At 39.4% G+C, this 20,026-nt stretch overlaps 1 protein-coding gene across 1 annotated transcript in view; it reads right to left on the bottom strand.

Annotated features, from left to right (window-relative positions):
- LOC142098537 (solute carrier organic anion transporter family member 4C1-like) overlaps positions 1-20,026 on the bottom strand; it is a 70,966-nt gene that overhangs the window by 36,248 nt on the left and 14,692 nt on the right. The window contains exons 2-3 of the mRNA XM_075181377.1: positions 5,149-5,412; positions 1,167-1,361 (exon numbers count right to left, since the gene is read on the bottom strand). Coding sequence (XP_075037478.1) covers positions 1,167-1,361; positions 5,149-5,412 — 459 coding nt within the window. The remainder of the gene's footprint in view (positions 1-1,166; positions 1,362-5,148; positions 5,413-20,026) is intronic.

Here is a 20,026-nt window from a genome sequence, read left to right on the forward strand (position 1 = left end):
TGACTGTCATCTGTTCCTGTGTGCCAGAACCGACTTGGACCTCACTATTCTATTGGGTCTTTGTTTGGCACTACGGACATCTGCTATTGTGCACCAGACCCAGCTGTACTTCACTACTCCTTGGGGGATTCTCCGCTGTACATCTGACTTCAGCTGCAGGTACCTTTCCAGTGTTATATTGCCGCTTGTCTACCTGTGTCTCACGTCTGTAGGCTTAGTAGGGGCCGTGACCTGCAGTTTCTCAGCAACCAAGCCCATCCTGCCTTGCAGCTGTTCTTGGTGAAGACCTGAGAGACTGTTAGACTCCGCGTCTTGCTAAGCTATTGGTAATACTGGCTGAGCGACTCCCCTGGGCGTAACAACATGACATTGATTTTATTCATATGTTACTGCTTTCTGGGTCACCAGATCTGAACCCAATCGAGCATTTATGGTATAATCTAGAACAACGGATGATACAGAGTTTTCACCTCTATTAACTAAGCAGAAGCTGAGTGACCATCTGGAAGAAGAATGGGACTCCATCACTCCAGCACAATTCCAGACCATGGTATACTTAATGGCTCATACAGACTGTACTTGCCGCACATGGTTGCCTAACTCCCTATTGTGTGACTTTATATTGGTGTCTACTGCCATTATGTTATATGTGAAGTAAAAGACTCCCTTCCCCAAAGAACTGTTTCATACATTTTCATGCTGCTGTTTTCCTTGCCTAAAGAAAAAGGTTCTGGTGGCTTAAAAGATAAACTAGGAATATTTTCCTATCCATGGTAAATACAAATTGTCTTTTTTCTACAAAGGAAAGATTGTGTTTGCTGACGTAATTTCAGATCTTAATGTTTATGATATTACGGAAAACCTTTAACTTATTTAATTATGAATAACCAACTAAATAGGAAAGACGGGCAGAAATAAGGTGAAGAAAAAATAAAATGAATTGTGGAAAACTTTTCATGCCAATAAAAACAAACATCATAAACAGCTTTTGGAGGTAGTCCACATGTATCCATAGCCAGGAGGATAATATCAACTTGCCAGTATGAACTCTTACAGGAAGAACATGGAAGAAGTACAGTATCAGTAATAATACAAATTTACTGTATAAAGGAGATTTGTAATATCAACAGAAGTATTCAAATGTTGCTATCAAGAAATGTCATTACCTATGTACAAGGAAGATTTATGTGTTGGAAGGCTGTCATCAAAAAATGCCGTTCCCAGAGTATACAAAGGAGTTCCACCAACTCCCATTAGCAGCTGAGCCAAAATGAAGACATATAGGTAGTTTGAGAGGGAGGAACTTTTTTTGTCAGTGCAGATCTCCGTACTACTGTTATTTCCTGATGCTGCACAGAAATCTAAAAATGAAAACACATTGTTCATTAAACATTCAGTGATTGTCAGTAATACTTTCACCACATATGTTTTTCACTTGAAACAGAAATTATGGAGTTTATATAAGTATGGACATTAAATAATTTGTAGCTATGTATACAGTTCATATTTCATTTTACTAAATAAAATAAGTGTATATATGAGTCATACAGAGTCAGGTTTTTGGGGGTAGCACAATGTGAGTAATTATTTTTTTACGAAGCCTAAATTAGTGGATTCTGCATTGATGATAGAAATAGTAACAATAAAAGGGACACTATTTGTCTATTATAATGCACACCACTAAATGATTACAGTAAGTTTTGTAAAAAAAGAGAAGGGTGCAATTGCAGTTACTGCCTCAGGAAGCACATTGACTAGGTACACCTCTGTCCTGGCTAAATATTTGGTATTCATTTGTCACCAGTCTGCCATAGCCAGGTGCTGGTTGTGAGTTTTGTGTTTTGCCCCCTTCCCTCCCCCCATATTAGCAGTTTCCAGCTCAGGCTATGAGCGCTGGTGGTTGGCTCACTTTGGAATTGGCAGGATGTTTTCTAAAATGTATTTTTTTATTTAGACTGCAAAGATCCACGCTGATGAATTATAGGGAAACCCAGGGTGGCTTTTCTAGTTGCTGGAAACCCCCCTTCCAGCCTGGAGCACTGTATGCTTGAGGTAGCTGCACCCTGCCCACAGGACCAGCCACTTTGCAGCTTGTGTGTAGATCGTTTCTGTCCGCAACGTTCACAGCCATCTCTCCTCTGCTGTGTGTCCCCACCCCTCTCTCCCACTGCCAGCATGTCTCATGTGTGCAGCGGGAGGACACAAGACACATCACTAGATGAAGAGGGTAAGGGTGTAAGTGTGTGAATGTGAGTTTGTGTGTGTGGGGGGGGGGTTATTATGTGCTTTTAATGTAAGTGTGTAAGTGGGGGGATATAATGTATAAGTACAATAGTTCCTTTATAAACATAGGCTTAGAGACGCTTTTAATATAAGGGTGGGGGAGGAGGGAAAAAGAGATTTTATTGTAAGTGTAGGGGGGTATTTTCTGTGTTGTAGATGGGGTGTGAAATATTAATTTCATAGTAGATTGAGAGCGGGAGCTTTTAATTTATTGTTGGGGTAAAGGTTGGAAAGATTTAATTTAATAATGGGGTTATGGAGTAAAGGGGTAAAGGGTGGAACGATGGAACTATCTATTTAATACTAGGGTGGTTTGGATGCTATTAACTGAATGTGTGGCTGAGTTTGGGAAGAAGGATTGCTATTTCTTAAAAGTGAATGCAAATTATTTAATGTTTGAGAAGAAATAGGTTTATTTATTAAATGTAAATGCTATTAATTTAATGTTGGGGTTGTTTGTGGGGAAATTGATTTTTTTATTAAAGGTGAATGACATTAATTTACTGTCCAGTTTGGTTGCTGGAAGGCCTAATTATTAAATGTGTGTGATTTTGATTTAATTCGGGCTGCTTTGGGGGAGGGAGGCCTACTGTGTTCAATCATTGCTGGGATTTTTATATCATGTACCTGTCCTTTTTTCAAACAGGGACTCAACATTCCAGGATCCAGACAAGCAGCAGCTGAGCTTTGGACACGAGCAGCAGCAACAAGTAGTGAAAGCAGCAAGAACAGGTAGGAGAGAGCAGGACAGTCTGACAACTGTTCTGACACACTCAGTCAGTGCTTTGTCCAGACTGTAGGGACAGTTGGGAAGTATGCCCTGCTTCACATGGCTGTGCTCAAAAATGCAGAGCTGCGTGCACCTAACATGGTATGTATATGATGGGGATAGGAAGGGTTGGAGAGCAGCCAAACACTGTCTAAAATTATAGCCACGCTTCCATGCATGCTGCTCCCGCCCACTGGCGGCCTGGCGTGGAAACCCCTCACTACAAATCCTGTGTTTGCCCCTGGATGATCATCATCATAAGCACATATGTTTTCACCAGGTGTCAAGCATCCACCGCATAGGCTGTATGTTTAGGGTACATGTAACACTTATGTGTGTACGCCCTTATCTTACTTCCGTTGTTTACTTCCGTTGAACATCCAACTTTCACGGAAATCCAACCCTACGCTCTGTATTGGGAAGGTGGAAGGATCATAAATCTCATATTATATCTGGTTGACTCATTGTAGGCATACCTCTGCCTGAGTGTGATCCTTTTACTAGAAATAGAGATGATCAGCAGTAGCGCTGTGTCTTTTCTTTACAGTACAGTAAATAGCCAATGAGTGTAAATCATAATTTATAGCCCTCAAGAAATAATTCATCATCATCACCACCATCATCATCACCATTTATTTATATAGCGCCACTGATTCCGCAGCGCTGTACAGAGAACTCCTTCACACCAGTCCCTGCCCCATTGGAGCTTACAGTCTAAATTCCCTAACTTACTCACACAGACAGACACAGACACACAGACAGAGAGAGACTAGGGTCAATTTTTGATAGCAGCCAATTAACCTACTAGTATGTTTTTGGAGTGTGGTAGGAAACCCACGCAAACACGAGGAGAACATACAAACTCCACACAGATAAGGCCATGGTCGGGAATTGAACTCATGACCCCAGCGCTGTGAGGCGGAAGTGCTAACCACTTAGCCACCGTGCTGATATTATACATAGGAGGGATGATATAAGATTTGAAATAAAAATATTTCCATCATGTGGTATATGTAGTATGAATTGATAATTGTTACATTTTATGCACCAACAGGGTCATGTTGTTATTGTGTAATATACACAATTTTGAAATTACTTTTCTTATTTAAAAAAAATAAAATAAAAATCTTTCTTTCGATATTTTAATATTTCGCTTAAGATACTCCTTCTTTCTATATCCTTTTATATACAGGAACAGCATGATACGTGGCTTTATACAGAAACAGCGTGATATGTGGTTATATAGAAACAACATGATATATAGTTATACTGGAAGCAGTGAAGATAGTTATGTGCATGATAATAGGAGTTATAGCTCTGTGTGTGATATCTGGAGTCATATACTGGCAGCATAATATTGTATAGTAAGCAAGTTATATATTAGGCGCCAGCTGTGATATATGCATGGCGAGCAGCGGTTATGTGGTAAGGATCTGCGCTAGATTGTTATATTGTTTATAAGAATTCTGCACTAGATTATAATATCAGGGTATCACTGCTCTATACTGGATGAGAATACTGAGCTAACGCTATTAACATTGGAATCATAATGTTATGTGGAATACACGCATACATACACGTAAGGAAGGTACTTATACACATTAATGAAGAAATCAGTAACAGCCGTTAATGTACCTGCTTTCAGATATTTTATCACCCATATTCAACTTTTATATGTTGTTTGCTTTATTTTGTGTGTATGATTATGTAATTGAAGATATATTGAAGCATTATTGTATAAGTAAAAATACTATGTCAAACATATATCTGTATTGTAATTATGGATTTTAAACTGTACTGATGCAGTAACTATTGTAGATAGAATTCTACAATATGTTCTTCTATGATCGGTGATAGCATGCACTCTTAACAGCAACCAATAAGATATCAGATTTCAGCTGTTTAGTGCAGTCAGACTACAGAATGCTAATACCTGATTGTTCTGATTGGCATCACATGTTCTACCTCTATGTCTGTTTTTAAAAATAGAATAAATGTCAGTAAATATTTTTTTCACAAATTATTGAATGTTCCACAAGAGAAATACATTAAACGTGGGACATTGGGAAGCTTGTATAAATTGTTTATTAACTTACCATTATATTTGTTCCCATACTCGTACTTTCCAGTAGTAAAATGAGGTATTGCAAACACTAATGATCCTAATCCAATCATTAGAGCTGAGAAGGCAAGCCATCTTGGTTTGTGCCCTCTTTGTCCGTAAAAAGACACAAAAAGTGACAAAAGACAAAATGCAATGTCATAGCTGGCTGCGACTATCCCAGTAAGGGAGCTTTTCAAATCATAGCGTTTCTCAATAGTGGAAATGACAACATTTACCAAGCCATTGACAGCGGTACCTGAAACAGAAAAGCAAGGATCAGCATAACTAACAGCAGTTTGACACAAAATTAGTTTGGTAAGAAGATACGTACAGTGTAACAACCAAAAACATGTATTAAAATGAAGTTCTATTTCTACTACAAAGGAATGCTACTGTATCTGCATCACAATTAGAGTTTAAATTAATTTCATAACTATGTATTTCCCTTGCATCCTAAGTAGAAACTGCATTTGAAAACTTATGTGAGATAATGTAATCTATTTGGACAGGTAGATTTCTGCTTCACAAAAGACTATAGGGACAGATTAAGTTGCCATTGAGTTTGTTTTCCTGGAACTTTTGTTCTTGTTCAAAAATATAATTATATAAGTAAACACTAACCCATATGAACAAAACACAAAATACTATAACCAATTTTACACATGTATGATAATTTCCTTGCATTTGACATAGCTTTGCAATTGGTGAAAAGCTGAGCTTGTTGGGTCAATGAACTTGTAATTCATTTAATTAGAAAAACAGATCATTTAAATGTATTGTTTTGTTATGGCAAATATATGAAGGTACCTCGACTACTTATATAAATATACAACTAGCGAACGTACTTCAGTCAAGAACTATGGTATCGACCGTGTAAATACATAGAAAAACGTGCAACACATATAAGACATATAAACAAGGATAAGACAGTTTATCAGAGTGGATAATATATGACAGTTCATTAAACATTTTCAGTCTTACAGACAGTTTATCAAAGTATGACGGAAAATCAAGAGAATCAATGAAGTTCCATAATTAAAGAACCTAAAGTCATAGTTAAATATACATAACAATGAAAATAGAGCTATATACTGTATACAATTGATGCCAGAGAACACTGTCTTCAAGGTGACATCTTGTGAAATAACTGGTCCCAAGAATTATTTTGAAATGACTGAGGGTCACTTTACAAATAATTAGGTTTACAAGGAAAAAAAGAGTATGGTCTTAGTATATAGATGGAAGGCACTCCAGTTCGAGAAAATTTGTTCATATATAATGTTACCAACTAAGTGACAATAAAAAATTATATTCTTGGGCAAAATAAGCCTTTATTATACAAATCACAAATAGGCGAAATATTAAAAACATAAAGTGATGAGAAGTATAGAAAAGAGATATTAAAATGTAGTTGGACTTTGGAACATATCGGCAGATAAATATATCCTATTTTTAATTCCGAGAATAAGACATAAAGTATATTAGATATAAATACTCTAATTTTCCCTTGTAATCGTTCGACTTTATATTGGAAGGGCACCCCCTCCTGGAATTTTCTTAATACATTATGCTAAAATGAGGATGGTTCTAGTCCTAGTGCGATACTATCTCCCTCTTTCTGTATAAATAATTAGGTTTTTAAGTATTAGGTACTATAAATAAGTAGGCATTTAGGTATTAGGTAATATAAATAATTAGGTATATTGGACTTTACCGGGCTATCAACCTTGCATTACAGGGCTACAAACCTTGCATAACCCTGTAAAATTTCTTAACTGTACAATATATAGAGCATACCACATTTGGATTTTCCACCCATTGTTGACTCTAGGATTACAGTGGTTTCAGACCAAGTACTTTACTTTAGCTGCACTTGATTAAATTAACTTCTAAAATCTGTTTTCCTAGTTTGACTAGTACTTTAAAAGTAAGGATGTTCTGGAGAGTAAGCTCTCTCTCTTTGTGGACGATGTCCTTCTGACTCTCCTGCAGCCCGAGAAGTGTCTCCCTGGACTCTTTGGCATATTACACCATTATGGGCACCTCTCAGGGTACAAGATCAATATTTCGAAATCGGAGGCTCTCCTTAATATTCCCTCCCCTGAGGGATTGGTACTCACCTCCCGCTTTAACTTTCGATGGCAGAGAAAGAAAATTAAATACTTAGGTATCTTCATTACCGACTCCTATGACTCCCTCTACCGGGAGAACTACCCGGCCCTCTTTGCTAAGATCAAGTCTGAATTGCTCTCCTGGCGCTCACTGATCATTTTGTAGCTGGGCAGGATTATCTTAGTCAAAATGAACCTCCTTCCTAAGCTTCTCTACTATTTCCAGACCCTCCCTGTCCGAGTCCCCCTTTCGGATCTGGCATCTATCCAAAAATGTCTCTCTAAGTTCATCTGGAATGGCTGGTCTCCCAGGATTAAGCTGGCTCTCTTAAAGAGACACACCAGAGGTGGTGGTAGGGGCTTCCCGGATTTGAAAATTTACTATTGGGCGGCTCATTTGAGCCAAGTCGTAGCCTCCTTTGCCCCCCCCCCCCCCCCGCGGCACTGTCATGGGTTGACATCGAATCCGCTTATCTTAATTTTCCAATCTTGTCCCGTATGTGGGGTCTCTCAAAACAAACTAGATCTCCCCTTGCCTCCCAATGCCCTACCCTTCTATTCTCAGCTGCAATATGGGAGATCTGCCGACCCCATCTCAAGATACCGGTGTCTTCTCTTACTGTCCTACCTCTTTGGGGTAACCCTGCCTTTCCTCCTGGCCTCTCCTCTGCCTTCTATAGTTCATGGCTCACTGCGGGAGTTCGATTTGTTGGAGACCTATTAGTTCAGGGGGCCTTTATCTCCTGGGATGACCTACGCTCTAAATATCCAAGGCTCCATCCTAAATTCTACGAGTATTTCCAATTACGACACTTTGTGGGCTCTCTCCTTGGGGGGGGCTCCTCTCCCCCCTCTTAGGTCTCCCTTTGAATCCCTATGTCTCTCCTCACCCTTGGGTAGGGGCATGATTTCCTCTATCTACAGCTTAATTTTCAATGTACTTTTACCACCTGGCGGTAGGCATGAGAGGGAGTGGGAGAGGGATCTGGGCCCCCCCCCAGAGGAGGATTGTTGGGAAATCATAAGGGATCAAGTTGCCACCAGCTCTATTTCCACTTTGGTGAAGGAGAACGCATATAAAGTATACTTTAGGTGATACTATACACCTGACAAACTCACTAAAATGTTCCCCTCTAGTTCTCCATTATGTTGGCGGGGTTGTGGCCAGACGGGCTCCTTTATACATATCTGGTGGTCCTGCCCTAAAATATCCTCCTTTTGGGACCGAGTTAGGACCCTCCTCTCCTCCCTCCTTCCATGCCCTGTCCAGAAAGACCCATGGTCTTTTCTTCTCTGTTACCCTTTGATTGAGGATGATAGACAGTCTGCGAAATTGGCCTCCCATGTCCTGGCTGCGGCGCGTTGCCTAGTAGCTAAGTCTTGGAAACAAGCTGAACTCCCCACTATGGCGGCCCTGCGATCCTATATCTGGTTTATTGCCCGGATGGAACAGATTACATACCACCTGCATGATAAGGATGATAAATTTCACCAGGTTTGTGCTCCTTGGCTTTACTTATAACCCCTTACCGCCTGTACCATCTCCTTCCTCCTAAAAAGACTCCCTAGGTTCATAGGTGACCTGACTCTTGATGGTGTTTCACTTCCCAGAGAATCTAAGCAGTAATCCCCTCGAAAACCTTTATTGCCCCTCTTCTATTTATTTATTTGTTCCTCCTCTTAAAAAGGAAAGATAGGGGTAAGGAACTGTGTGGATAATTGGGAAGTATGTTCTTTTATTTTTTTTCAGTCTCGGTGGCGACCAGTGCAACAAATATAGAAGAGTAAATTGCTCTTCGAAAAAAGATCTTGGAAAAATAGTGTATACCAGTATGTGGGAGAAAACCAGAGCACCAGGAGACAAAAATGCACAAACATGGGGAGAACATACAAACGCCACGCAGACACAAAAATGTTCTACCATATTTGTATATTTACTATTTTGTGCAATTTGCTCTAATGAAACTGGAAGAAACTGTTGAAACAATGTGTAACAAAGCAAATTTGTAAAAAAAAATAATCATACAAACCAGCAATAAACTAAATGCACTACAAGGATCAAAATATGTAAATACATTTTGTAATGTTGTTTTTTTCCTTTTTCATAATCAAATGTGACTAAATCACATTACATTCTATTAAGTGGGTTGCCCTGAAGGAAGGTCGTACTCATTTAAAACCAACATAAAGGTAGTTTATTTAATGAACTAGAGCTTACAGTTTTGTGCGATTGTGTCTCATTTGCTGTTTGCTCAGATGTGTGTAAAGTACAATTAGAGCTCTACCTACTTACCAGGGGCAGGCTGGGCTATGGGGCAGGTGGACATCTGCCCCCCGGGGTGGTCCCATAGTGGATTGCCTTGGGCTGGATAATTGGGCTACCTGCATATTTTTCCTTTAAAATAGGCTGCTGAATCGAATCTTTCCCCCGGACCAAAATTTGCCAGCCCTCCCCTTTTACATTTGTTTATCCAATTTATTAAGCGTAACTTCTTCTTTTTTCAAAAAGTTATGTAGCTCTTAAATAATTCATATTTCAAATGTTGTAAAGTAGATCTGTTGCATACATACAGTGGACACAGCTCTTGTCTGCAGAAGACCGGTTTGAAGCCTAGGAATTTGCTGGAAATCAGTGAAATCACTGAGGAACTGCCTAATACTCATTGACCTGATTTGTTTTCAAAAGGTACAGGTTCCTAATAAATTAATAGGCTACATTCTCGTAAAAATTAGTCCAGCTCACAAAAGGGCTTTCTACACTATGAGACTCAGGCTGAATTGTGCATACGCCCTATTGCTTAGCAGTATATAAGCAAATCTGAACATGCCATCAAAAAGCGTATGGCTACGCTCGTATGCAGATTTGGTACTTGCGTCCCTTTACGCTTGGGGAGGTGTAGGGGGAAGCATATGCAGACCGAGTACAGAAGTCGCCAACACCAGCTAGCCAATTCTCATTTGCTGATTCAACTCTGAGGATGATATTGCTTTCTTCATTGCTCATGCTAATATTATATGATATAGTGGATATATTTTAACATGATTTTTGATAGTTTCATTCATACGTGGGAGATTATACCTGATATTTAAATCAAACTAAATAGCTAATAAAGTTTCTCTATCATAAAACATAATAAAAAAATGATTGTGCTTCTGACCTTCTGTAACTGCATTTAAGCATATGGGTGTAAATACACTATTTTTACATGCAACTTTTTACAGTTCCATAGAGCTGGATGTAAATCCATTTCTGGGGTGTAAATATGCACATTTCCGTACAGAGCATGTGTTTAAAAAAAAAATCCGCATTTAGAATGTATCTTAGACTTCCAGACCCTTAAATCAGGAGAGAAGAGGGGCGAGCAAGCATAAGTTCAGTACAGCAAGGGTACACATGTGTAGTGTACCTCCTGAAGATGTGATCTAATGACACTGGGAAACATTCACGGATACTGTTCTTAGATGACATATCTTTTGCGGGTACCAGTGGCCTGGTGTAAAGACATGTGATGATGTTCTCTATCTAGCTGCTTCTGATTGGCTGTTTGCGTATTGAACCCTTAAACTTGTAGTACTTTGTTCATTAGTGTAGCAGCTGTATTATGTCTGTTTGCAGTGTTCTATTCAGAAATTTGTCATTTCCATGTGGAGTATGGAAGGAAGTGTAAAAAACAATAAAAGAAGGACGTGGAGGTGTTTGTATTTGAAAAATGTGTCACACATTTATTAATAACACTGTCAAAATATTATTTTCTATTGTGTATTTCTTTTTTTTATTGTTGAAGCCTGATGTGCGTGAATCCAATCACCCAGTGCAATAATCACACTGTGCTGGGGGCTTGGTACTTTGGACCTATTCCTCATTCCCCAGGAGACAAAAGGCCCCAGAGAAGGACCTCCTCTGCTGAAGCTAGAGAGCCCCTTGACATTCCCAACCAGCAGAGGCAAAAGGTCTCATAGGAGGCAAGAGTCTTCAGGCCAACCTCTCCCGCAAGGCTCAGGTGGGCCCCTTTCCCCAGGGCTCAGATGGAGCCTATCCCTATCAAGAATTTCTGTCTCCCAGAAAAGCACTTTCTCCTTTCCACACCTAGTTTATCAAGAATTGCTTAAAACAAAACATAAAACGTAGCACCTTGGCAAAAGACACTATCTTGTTCTGCAACTTCATATATAGCAGCGTACAACCTGGCACAATAGAGCAGAACTCGTTTTTTACAAAGAGAGAGTGTGACCTATATATTTGAAGGTTGGATAGATAGACAAATATACATATATATCAGTGGTTAGCACTCCAAAGTCATGTTAGTAGGTTAATTGTCGACTGACAAAAATTATCCTTAATCTGTGTGTGTGTTAGGAAACTTAGACTGTAATCTCCAACGGGGCAGGGACCAATGTTAATTTTTTACTACATCATAACTTTAACTCAGGCAGAGAATCCAATAATAACATTATATTATATCAATGGTCGAAGTGAGCTGTTGTACATGGTGTTATGACACGCCACCTCTTCTCCTGCTGCCTTCATTATAAAACGATCATATTCCATTCACTTACATTTTCTATACCGTCACTTCTAAATTTACACTTCAACCACTACATTATTTTATATAATATTATATTGATACATTATATAACATTATATTGCTACACAGCCTCATCCTGAGCAAATATATTGGCACACTTCAAGAACCACTAACAGTATTGCTCTGCTGGGGAGAAAAGAATTTGCCAAACATCTTTGCCCCAGGATTGTCTGTTCATCATAGTGTATGGACCATTATTGATGGACTGGTGAAGAATCCAGTAAGGCTGGCTGTACACCCAGCACCTGTACAGCTTACTTAATGATCAGCAAATATGTAACTTGATGTGTAATCATAATTATGCTTTATGTCAATAGAAACGTACATTACGCCCAGGTTGACCTACTTATGATATTACCACAACTGGAGCAGTACATTGCAATCATCAAATGTAAATTAAAAAAAGATTTAAAATAAGTCTTATACACACTGCAGCACAGAAGCTCATGTAATAATAAGGTGCTCAATGTCAAACAGATTAAAATTTTGCATATTACCAATGACTCAATTTAATCACCACAATGGATTTGAAATGAAACTAACAAGATGTGCTTTAACTGCAGACTTTCAGCTTTAATTTGAGGGTATTTACATCCAAATCAGGTCAACAGTGTAGGAATTACAACAGTTTCTATATGTGCTTTTTAAGGGACCAAAAGTAATGGCACAAACTAAACAATCTTACATCAAACGTTCACTTTTTAATACTTCGTTGCAAATCCTTTGCAGTCAATTACAGCCTGAAGTCTGGAAGGCATAGACATAACCAGACGCTGGGTTTCATCCCTGGTGATGCTCTGCCAGGCCTCTACTGCAAATGTCAGTTCCTGCTTGTTCTTGGGGCATTTTCCCTTCAGTTTTGTCTTCATCAAGTGAAATGCATGCTCAATTGGATTCAGGTCATGTGATTGACTTGGCCATTGCATAACATTCTACTTGTTAGCCCTAAAAAACTCTTTGGTGGCTTTTGCAGTATGCTTGGGGTCATTGTCCATCTGCACTGTGAAGCAATGTCCAATGAGTTCTGAAGCATTTGACTGAATATGAGCAGATAATATTGTCCAAAACACTTAAGAATTCATCCTGCTGCTTTAGTCAGCAGTCAAATCATCAATAAATACAAGGGAACCAGTTCCATTGGCAGCCATACATGCGCACGCCATGACACTACCACCACCATGCTTTACTGATGAGGTGGTATGTTTTGGATCATGAGCAGTTCCTTTCCTTCTCCATACTCTTCTATTCCCATCACTCTGGTACAAGTTGATCTTTGTCTCATCTGTCCATAGGATATTGTTCCAGAACTGTAATGGCTTTTTTTAGATGTTGTTTGCCAAACTCTAATCTGGTCTTCCTGTTTTTGTGGCTCACAAATGGTTTACATCTTGTGGTGAACTCTCTATATTCACTCTTGTGAAGTCTTCTCTTGATTGTTGACTTTGACACATATACACCTACCTCCTGGAGAGTGTTCTTGATTTGGCCAACTGTTGTGAAGGAGTTTCTCTTCACCAGGGAAAAAATTCTTCTGTCATCCTCCACAGTTGTTTTCCGTGGTCTTCTGGGTCTTTTGGTGTTGCTGCGTCCTTTCTTTTTAAGAATGTTCCAAACAGTTGATTTGGCCACACCTAATGTTTTTGCTATCTCTCTGATGGGTTTGCTTTGATTTTTCAGCTAAATGATGGCTTGCTTCACTGATAGTGACAGCTCTTTCGATCTCATATTGAGAGTAGACAGCAACAGACTCCAAATGCAAATGTCACACCTAGAATAAACTCCAGACCTTTTACCTGCTTAATTGATGATGAAATAACGAGGGAATAGCCCACACATGTCCATGAAATAGGTTTTGAGTCGATTGTCCCAATACTTTTGGTCCCTTAAAAAGTGTGAGGCACGTTTAGAATCTGTTGTAATTCCTACATCATTCACCTGATTTGGATGTAAATACCCTCAAATTAAAGCTGAAAGTCTGCAGGTAAAGCACTTCTTGTTAGTTTCATTTTAAATCCATTGTAGTGGTGTATAGAGCCAAAATATGAGACTGTGTAGATGTCCCAATGTTTATGGACTTGACTGTGTATATATATATATATATATATATATAAATCTAATATATAAATGTCTAGTGGCGTGTGTTAGTCTGTCTGTGTGTGTGTGTGGAAAAAATAAAACCGAGCTGCAGTGCCACCTGCTGGGCAGAGTTATACACTGACCTACTAAATTCTTAGTGTGTGTGGGAAAAAAAATTCAGAAAGGGCTGAAATTTGGTATACTAAGATGTTTTTAATTTGTTAATTTAATTTGTTAATTGTTAAAAGTGTTTATAAAGATTTTAAAAAAAAATATATATATATATATATATATTTCTTGAAGGAGAAGTGACAGTTGGGAGTGGTTGGTGGTTGCCGGGGGTGACAGTGGGGAGTGGTTGGTGGTTGAGGCCTGGGCTATGGCCCAAATGCATGACAAGAACCTCTTTAACACCTTAAGTAGCTTGATTTGACTAGAATGCATGAGTATCATGCACGGGTTAACTTGTATATGTATATATATATTTGAATCTAAGAGTTCTTTTTGCTAAGAAAATCATTCAGAAGTTGCTCACTGTTGTATTTTTGTCCCACATCCAAAGTTACTGACTTGAGTCAATAAATTATTCCACAGACGCAGGTTTTCTGAGGAAAACCACAATTCATATGGAGAAATGCATTTGGTTCATTTACTATGTGGATTTTCGTTCAATTCTTTGGCTAAAAAGACTTATATTGGGGTATTTTTTTGCCACAATTTAATCTTTGTAGAAGTCCATCCCAACCATTGCTGGTTCATGGGATCCAGAGGTTGATTGGTGCTCTGAATTAACAGCATCAGCTCACCATGTCCCTGATTCATTTGTAGTATATTATATCCCTTAAATTCATTTATAATAATTCAGTGATTCTATCTATAGCATTGTGTGATACGGAAACCAGCATCACATTTACAGTGGACATGTCAGCTCCTAATTGAGGAAACTCTGGTGTATCTAATTATTACAGCGAATATTACTCTACTGGCACCACACAGTTTTGATCTCATACATCTCGAGGATATACATCACTTCTAAAGTGAGGATGATCACTATGGGGAGTAGAATAATTCCGATATTTTTTAAATACTTGTGTTTATATTATCGATGAAGTATATATATGTATACCAGATAACAAGAGCCTTTATTGCGTCATTGATTAGTATTGGGACAGTTCTAATATATGTAAATGTTTAGTATGTTATGTTTTAATAATAAATATATTTACATATTGTCATAGTAGTATGTTTTTTAAAAAGTAATATTTGACAATTATAGGGGAATACCAGACCTCATAATATTGTCGATTTACTATGATTATTGGAACACATATAGCATTGATTATTATGTTTGTTGTCTCTTAGTATTGATATAAAGCTGGAGGAAAAGTTATGGCAGCACCAATATGTATTCCCTATTTTATTCTCAGTTTTTTAATTTATTGGTTGCATCTATTTTGTTTTCCATTTTTTATAACATATTTGGAAATGTCCTGGTAAAAACAGTCTGGCCCTACATTTGCATTAAGGTAAATTATAGACAACAGTAATCCCAACACAAGTTAGACCGATGCAGAACTCCGATGAGAATAAAAAGACAAAGAGTAAATGTAGACTTACTAGATAATAGACATACCACAATGTTCACAGGCTGTATGGGCAACACATGTAAATTTCGACCGTGTAAAATCTCTCCAGTAATAATAACGTCACTTGTAATGGACAGAGCAAGATTGCCGGATTTAAAGCAGCAATGGTCCGACCCTCTGCCTGTATACTGTAATCCAGGTCTGGGTTGCTGTTGCCGAAAAAACCTACCCCACCCCTACATTTGCAGGCTGACCGTTTTAGCCTCATTAAATTAATATCAAGAGTGAAGGGACATCAGCCTTTCTTACATGTGTCAATTTCGTGTGGGTGAATGATTTTGATATGTTGGTAAAAGTGCGCCTAGAAATGTGCTGTTCTGCAACTGGAAGGTGCAAATATAGGGATAATGTTTCCGGCACCTCTAACCAGGTGGAGGATTCAAGACCCTTTTGCAGGGCGTTATAAACTGTGCGTCTACTTTCATATCAGTGAACGCCTCCCTAAATGCACCTTCTCCACCTACTGCCAGCTTATTAAAATAATTCTCTCTGCAAACTGAAATCAAGTTTTTAGACTTAAGGGTAAAATTTAAGTGCAAAACTTGAAGTACTCATGTGCCTAATCTGCACTCACGGGAAGTCAGGTAAACGAGGAGCATTCCTGGCTATCAAACATTTCAATCCCGCAGAAGCTGCAATATTGGCCGATAAATCCATGACCCCCATAAGTTAGTGCTTTTACCCAAAAGAAGGCATGTAGCATCACAAAGCAACATTTCAGTATCACTGCTACGGCAATATAATTTTTTGGCTAAATTGCAGCAATAACAGGTTTTTACATCATGTACATTACATATTCAAAGGTTCTCTGCTTACAATGTGTCTACAAATCACAGGCCCTAGTTTCTATTATAAGGAACTTGCTAAACTATTTTCACTGCCAGCTAAACCGGTCTACCAACAATCTCTGCACAGAATTAATATGAAGATACTGCTACAGGGCAATATCAATATAGCAGCACAATATATAATGTCAATATTTTTCATTGTACAATGAACAATTTTATGCAAAACATTATTATTATTATTATTATTATTATTAATTTTTATTTATAAGGCGCCACAAGGCGTCCGCAGCGCCGTACAAGGACAAACAAATTACAATACAATGGGAGACAGCACAGTACAGTAAACAGTAAGCACAGTAACTCAGTAAGGTCAATGCACAGCTAGAGAGGGCGGGGAAGGGGGAGGGAGGATCCGCAAATGACGGGGCCCAAGAAGGAGGGCGCGGAAGACAGGGAGACCCCCAGGGGGGAGGAGGGAGCGAGAGTGGATGTGGGGTGGAGGACCCTCGAAGAGGAGGGCTAAGTAGCTGGAGAGCAGAGTTAGAAGTGGTGGAAACAGGCGGAGAGATGGCCCTGCTCAGAGGAGCGTACAATCTAAGGGGAAGGGTGGACAGACAGAGAGACACAGGGGAGAGAGGACAGTAGGGGGACGGAGGCAGAAGATAAGGTAGGAAGTTAAGTAGGAGACAGAAAGGCTTTAAGAAAAAGGTGGGTTTTTAGGGCCCGTTTGAAACTGGACAGATTAGGGGAAGATCTGATGGAGGGAGGGAGCTTGTTTCAGTGGAGGGGGGCAGCACGGGGGCGAAGTCTTGGATACGCACGTGGGAGGAGGTTATAAGGGGGGAAGAGAGGCGACGGTCAGAGGCAGAACGGAGAGGGCGGGATGGAGCATGAATAGAGAGGAGGGTGGAGATGTAGGGCGCAATAAAATAAAATAAAATACTTCCTCATTAAATGTTGCAGAGCATAGAGCACTATTTGTAGCTATACCTAACAATTATTCAGTGTTACATTTATCAAGCCTTCTAAAAAGGAAAAGTGGGGGTGTTACCCATAGCAACCAATTAGATTCTAACTATCATTTACCTTTTACAATCTAGAAAATGATAACTAGATACTGATTGGTTGCTATAGACAACACCAAAACGTTTCCTTTTTAGAAGTTTTAATAAATCTACCCACTAGGGAGGCATGGCACAAATTTTTTTTTGGTGATGTCACGTACTTTGATTTCCACTAGTGCGCCTAGGTTTCTGTCAAAGCACATGGGTCTGCTGTGCGGAGTGAGGCCCTTCCTTATTATCTATGGAGTGGATACATGATGGGGACAGTGTTCTAGAGCAGTGTTCTGGAGCAATGTTCTGGATCAGTGCAAAAACGAGATTTCATATAGCATAGCTAGTGTATTAAAATGACATGGAGGGATGGAGAGGGGCCATTGTTCTGGAGTTTCCTTGCTTTGCAGAAGGACACATAGTAATTTTCAGTGCACAAAAAATGTGAGTTTTGCACCAGCTCACAACTAGAGCACCTCAGGTCACATCCTTTGAGATTAATGACACATTTGTACCGGAACTGGAATTAGATGCCTGGACCTGGGCTTCCAGTTCCAGAATCATAAAACAAAAGAAAGAAAAATAAACTTCATTGAAAAAATGAGAAAATGGTTTATTTTAATAACAATGCATCTTTTCCTGTGGATTCTCTCTGCTAATGCCACCATATGATGGCATTAGCAATTGGAGGTTACTCATCCCGCTGCTGTCTTGGTAAATATGTTTCCCCATGCTTTGCATGCAGAAGCATCACAGGAGGCCCCCGACAATGGCTACTGCCGGCTTCACCAGCCAAGGGCTTTGATAAGTAGGGTGAAGCCGTAGGGCTTACTTCTCTTTGATAAATGAATGCAAAATAACATACATACATACAATACATACATTCATATACCATACCTCCCAACTGTCCTAAAATCAGGGACATCCGGGAGTTAAGTCATGAAAAAGGAGCCACATACACTGGATCATGTGGAAATTCTGGGTTCAATGGATGGGAAGGGAGTTGGTTAGACAACCATGTAATCATTATACCCTTTAGAGTCTTTGCTATGTACATTTCATGACATGGCAACACACCTTTCTGACAGCAAGGTCAGGGGGCACAAACGATAGCTTCACCTATGGTGTATATTTCCCTAACACAAGCACTGAATGCACAAGGATTTGATGTAGAGATGGGCGGGCTCGGTTCCCCAAGAACCGAACCCGCCCGGACTTCAGGTATCCGAGTACCGAGTGTCGAGCCGACTCGGTACTCTCCTTCCGATTCGGGATTGAAAACGAGGCAAAACGTCATTGTGACATCGTCGAATATCAGAGCTCAGTTCTCACGATGTTTCAAATGCATAAATACCCGCCTCCACAGCAATCCAGCGCCATTTGACAGAGGGAGAGAGAAGGGTTAGGTTGCAGGATTAGAGCAGGGAGAGAACAGTTATTACAGCAGTTATTAGAGCAGGAAGAGTGCAGTTATTAGAGCAGGAAGAGAGGAGTATAGAGGAGGCATTTTTCTAAACATTACAAACTGTTTGGGGTGTCATATTCCCTCCTAAAGAAACTATTTTCTGCCTGCAGAAATTGTAATATACCAGCACAATTTCTTTCTGAATTTGCACTACAAGTGTTGGGTGAAACATATTCCCCTGTAGCAAAAAGCTATTTTATGGTGCTGAAATAATTATATACCAGCACTATATATTTCTGAATTTGCACTACAAGTGCTTGGGGTGTGACATATTCCCCTGTTCTAAAAAAGCTATTTTCTGGTGCTGAAATTGTAATATACCAGGACTATATCTTTCTGAATTTGCACTACAAGTGCTTGGGGTGTCAGATATTCCCTTTTTTGACAAAAGCAATTTTCTGGTGCTGAAATTGTAATATACCAGCACTATATATTTCTGAATTTGCACTACAAGTGTTTGGGGTATCAGACATTCCCCTCTTTGAACAAAGCTATTTTCTGGTGTAAAAAAATAGCACTGGTGCCAGCAAGCAGCTGCTGGCACCAGTCCTGATGGTAGTTTTCCCTGTATGTCTTCCGGTAAAGCCTATGTAAAAGTACATAGTCTTTTTAAGTCAGGGAAAAAAAATACCAAAATAAATCTTCTACCGTGTTGAAGAGAAAAAGAGCTGTAACTCATGAAAAGTTAACTGCCAAGAGAAAAAAATTGCCACTATGCCATTCTATGCATGCAGTGGCAAAGAAAGAATGAGGCCTTCGCCTTTCTCTATTAGTGCGAGATCTAAAAATGTTACAGAGCCTTCTTCTTGTACGGTCACTTGTGACCAAGCAAGATCAAGTAATTGGGAGTCCAAAAGTGGTGCACAGCTACTGTTACGTGTGAAAGCCGAGCTGGAAAAAAACAGTAAGGCGTTAGAGGAAAATGTATGCTCAGAATCAGAAATGACACCAATCCTTGAGGAGAGTCTATCCACGAGTTGTAAGTGTAATCGTGACTATTCTGATAGTGTACCCATAAAGAAGGGCCCTTTCAGCATTTCTGCTGATGTGTGCCTGAACAGTCCGAGTGTAGCCGGTGATACACCAATTGAGGATGCCACTTTGGAATTAGAAGAGGATGAGGTGGAGATTTGTGTAGTCGAC

Source organism: Mixophyes fleayi, chromosome 1 (genome assembly GCF_038048845.1).
Source record: "Mixophyes fleayi isolate aMixFle1 chromosome 1, aMixFle1.hap1, whole genome shotgun sequence".
Lineage (NCBI taxonomy): Eukaryota > Metazoa > Chordata > Amphibia > Anura > Limnodynastidae > Mixophyes > Mixophyes fleayi.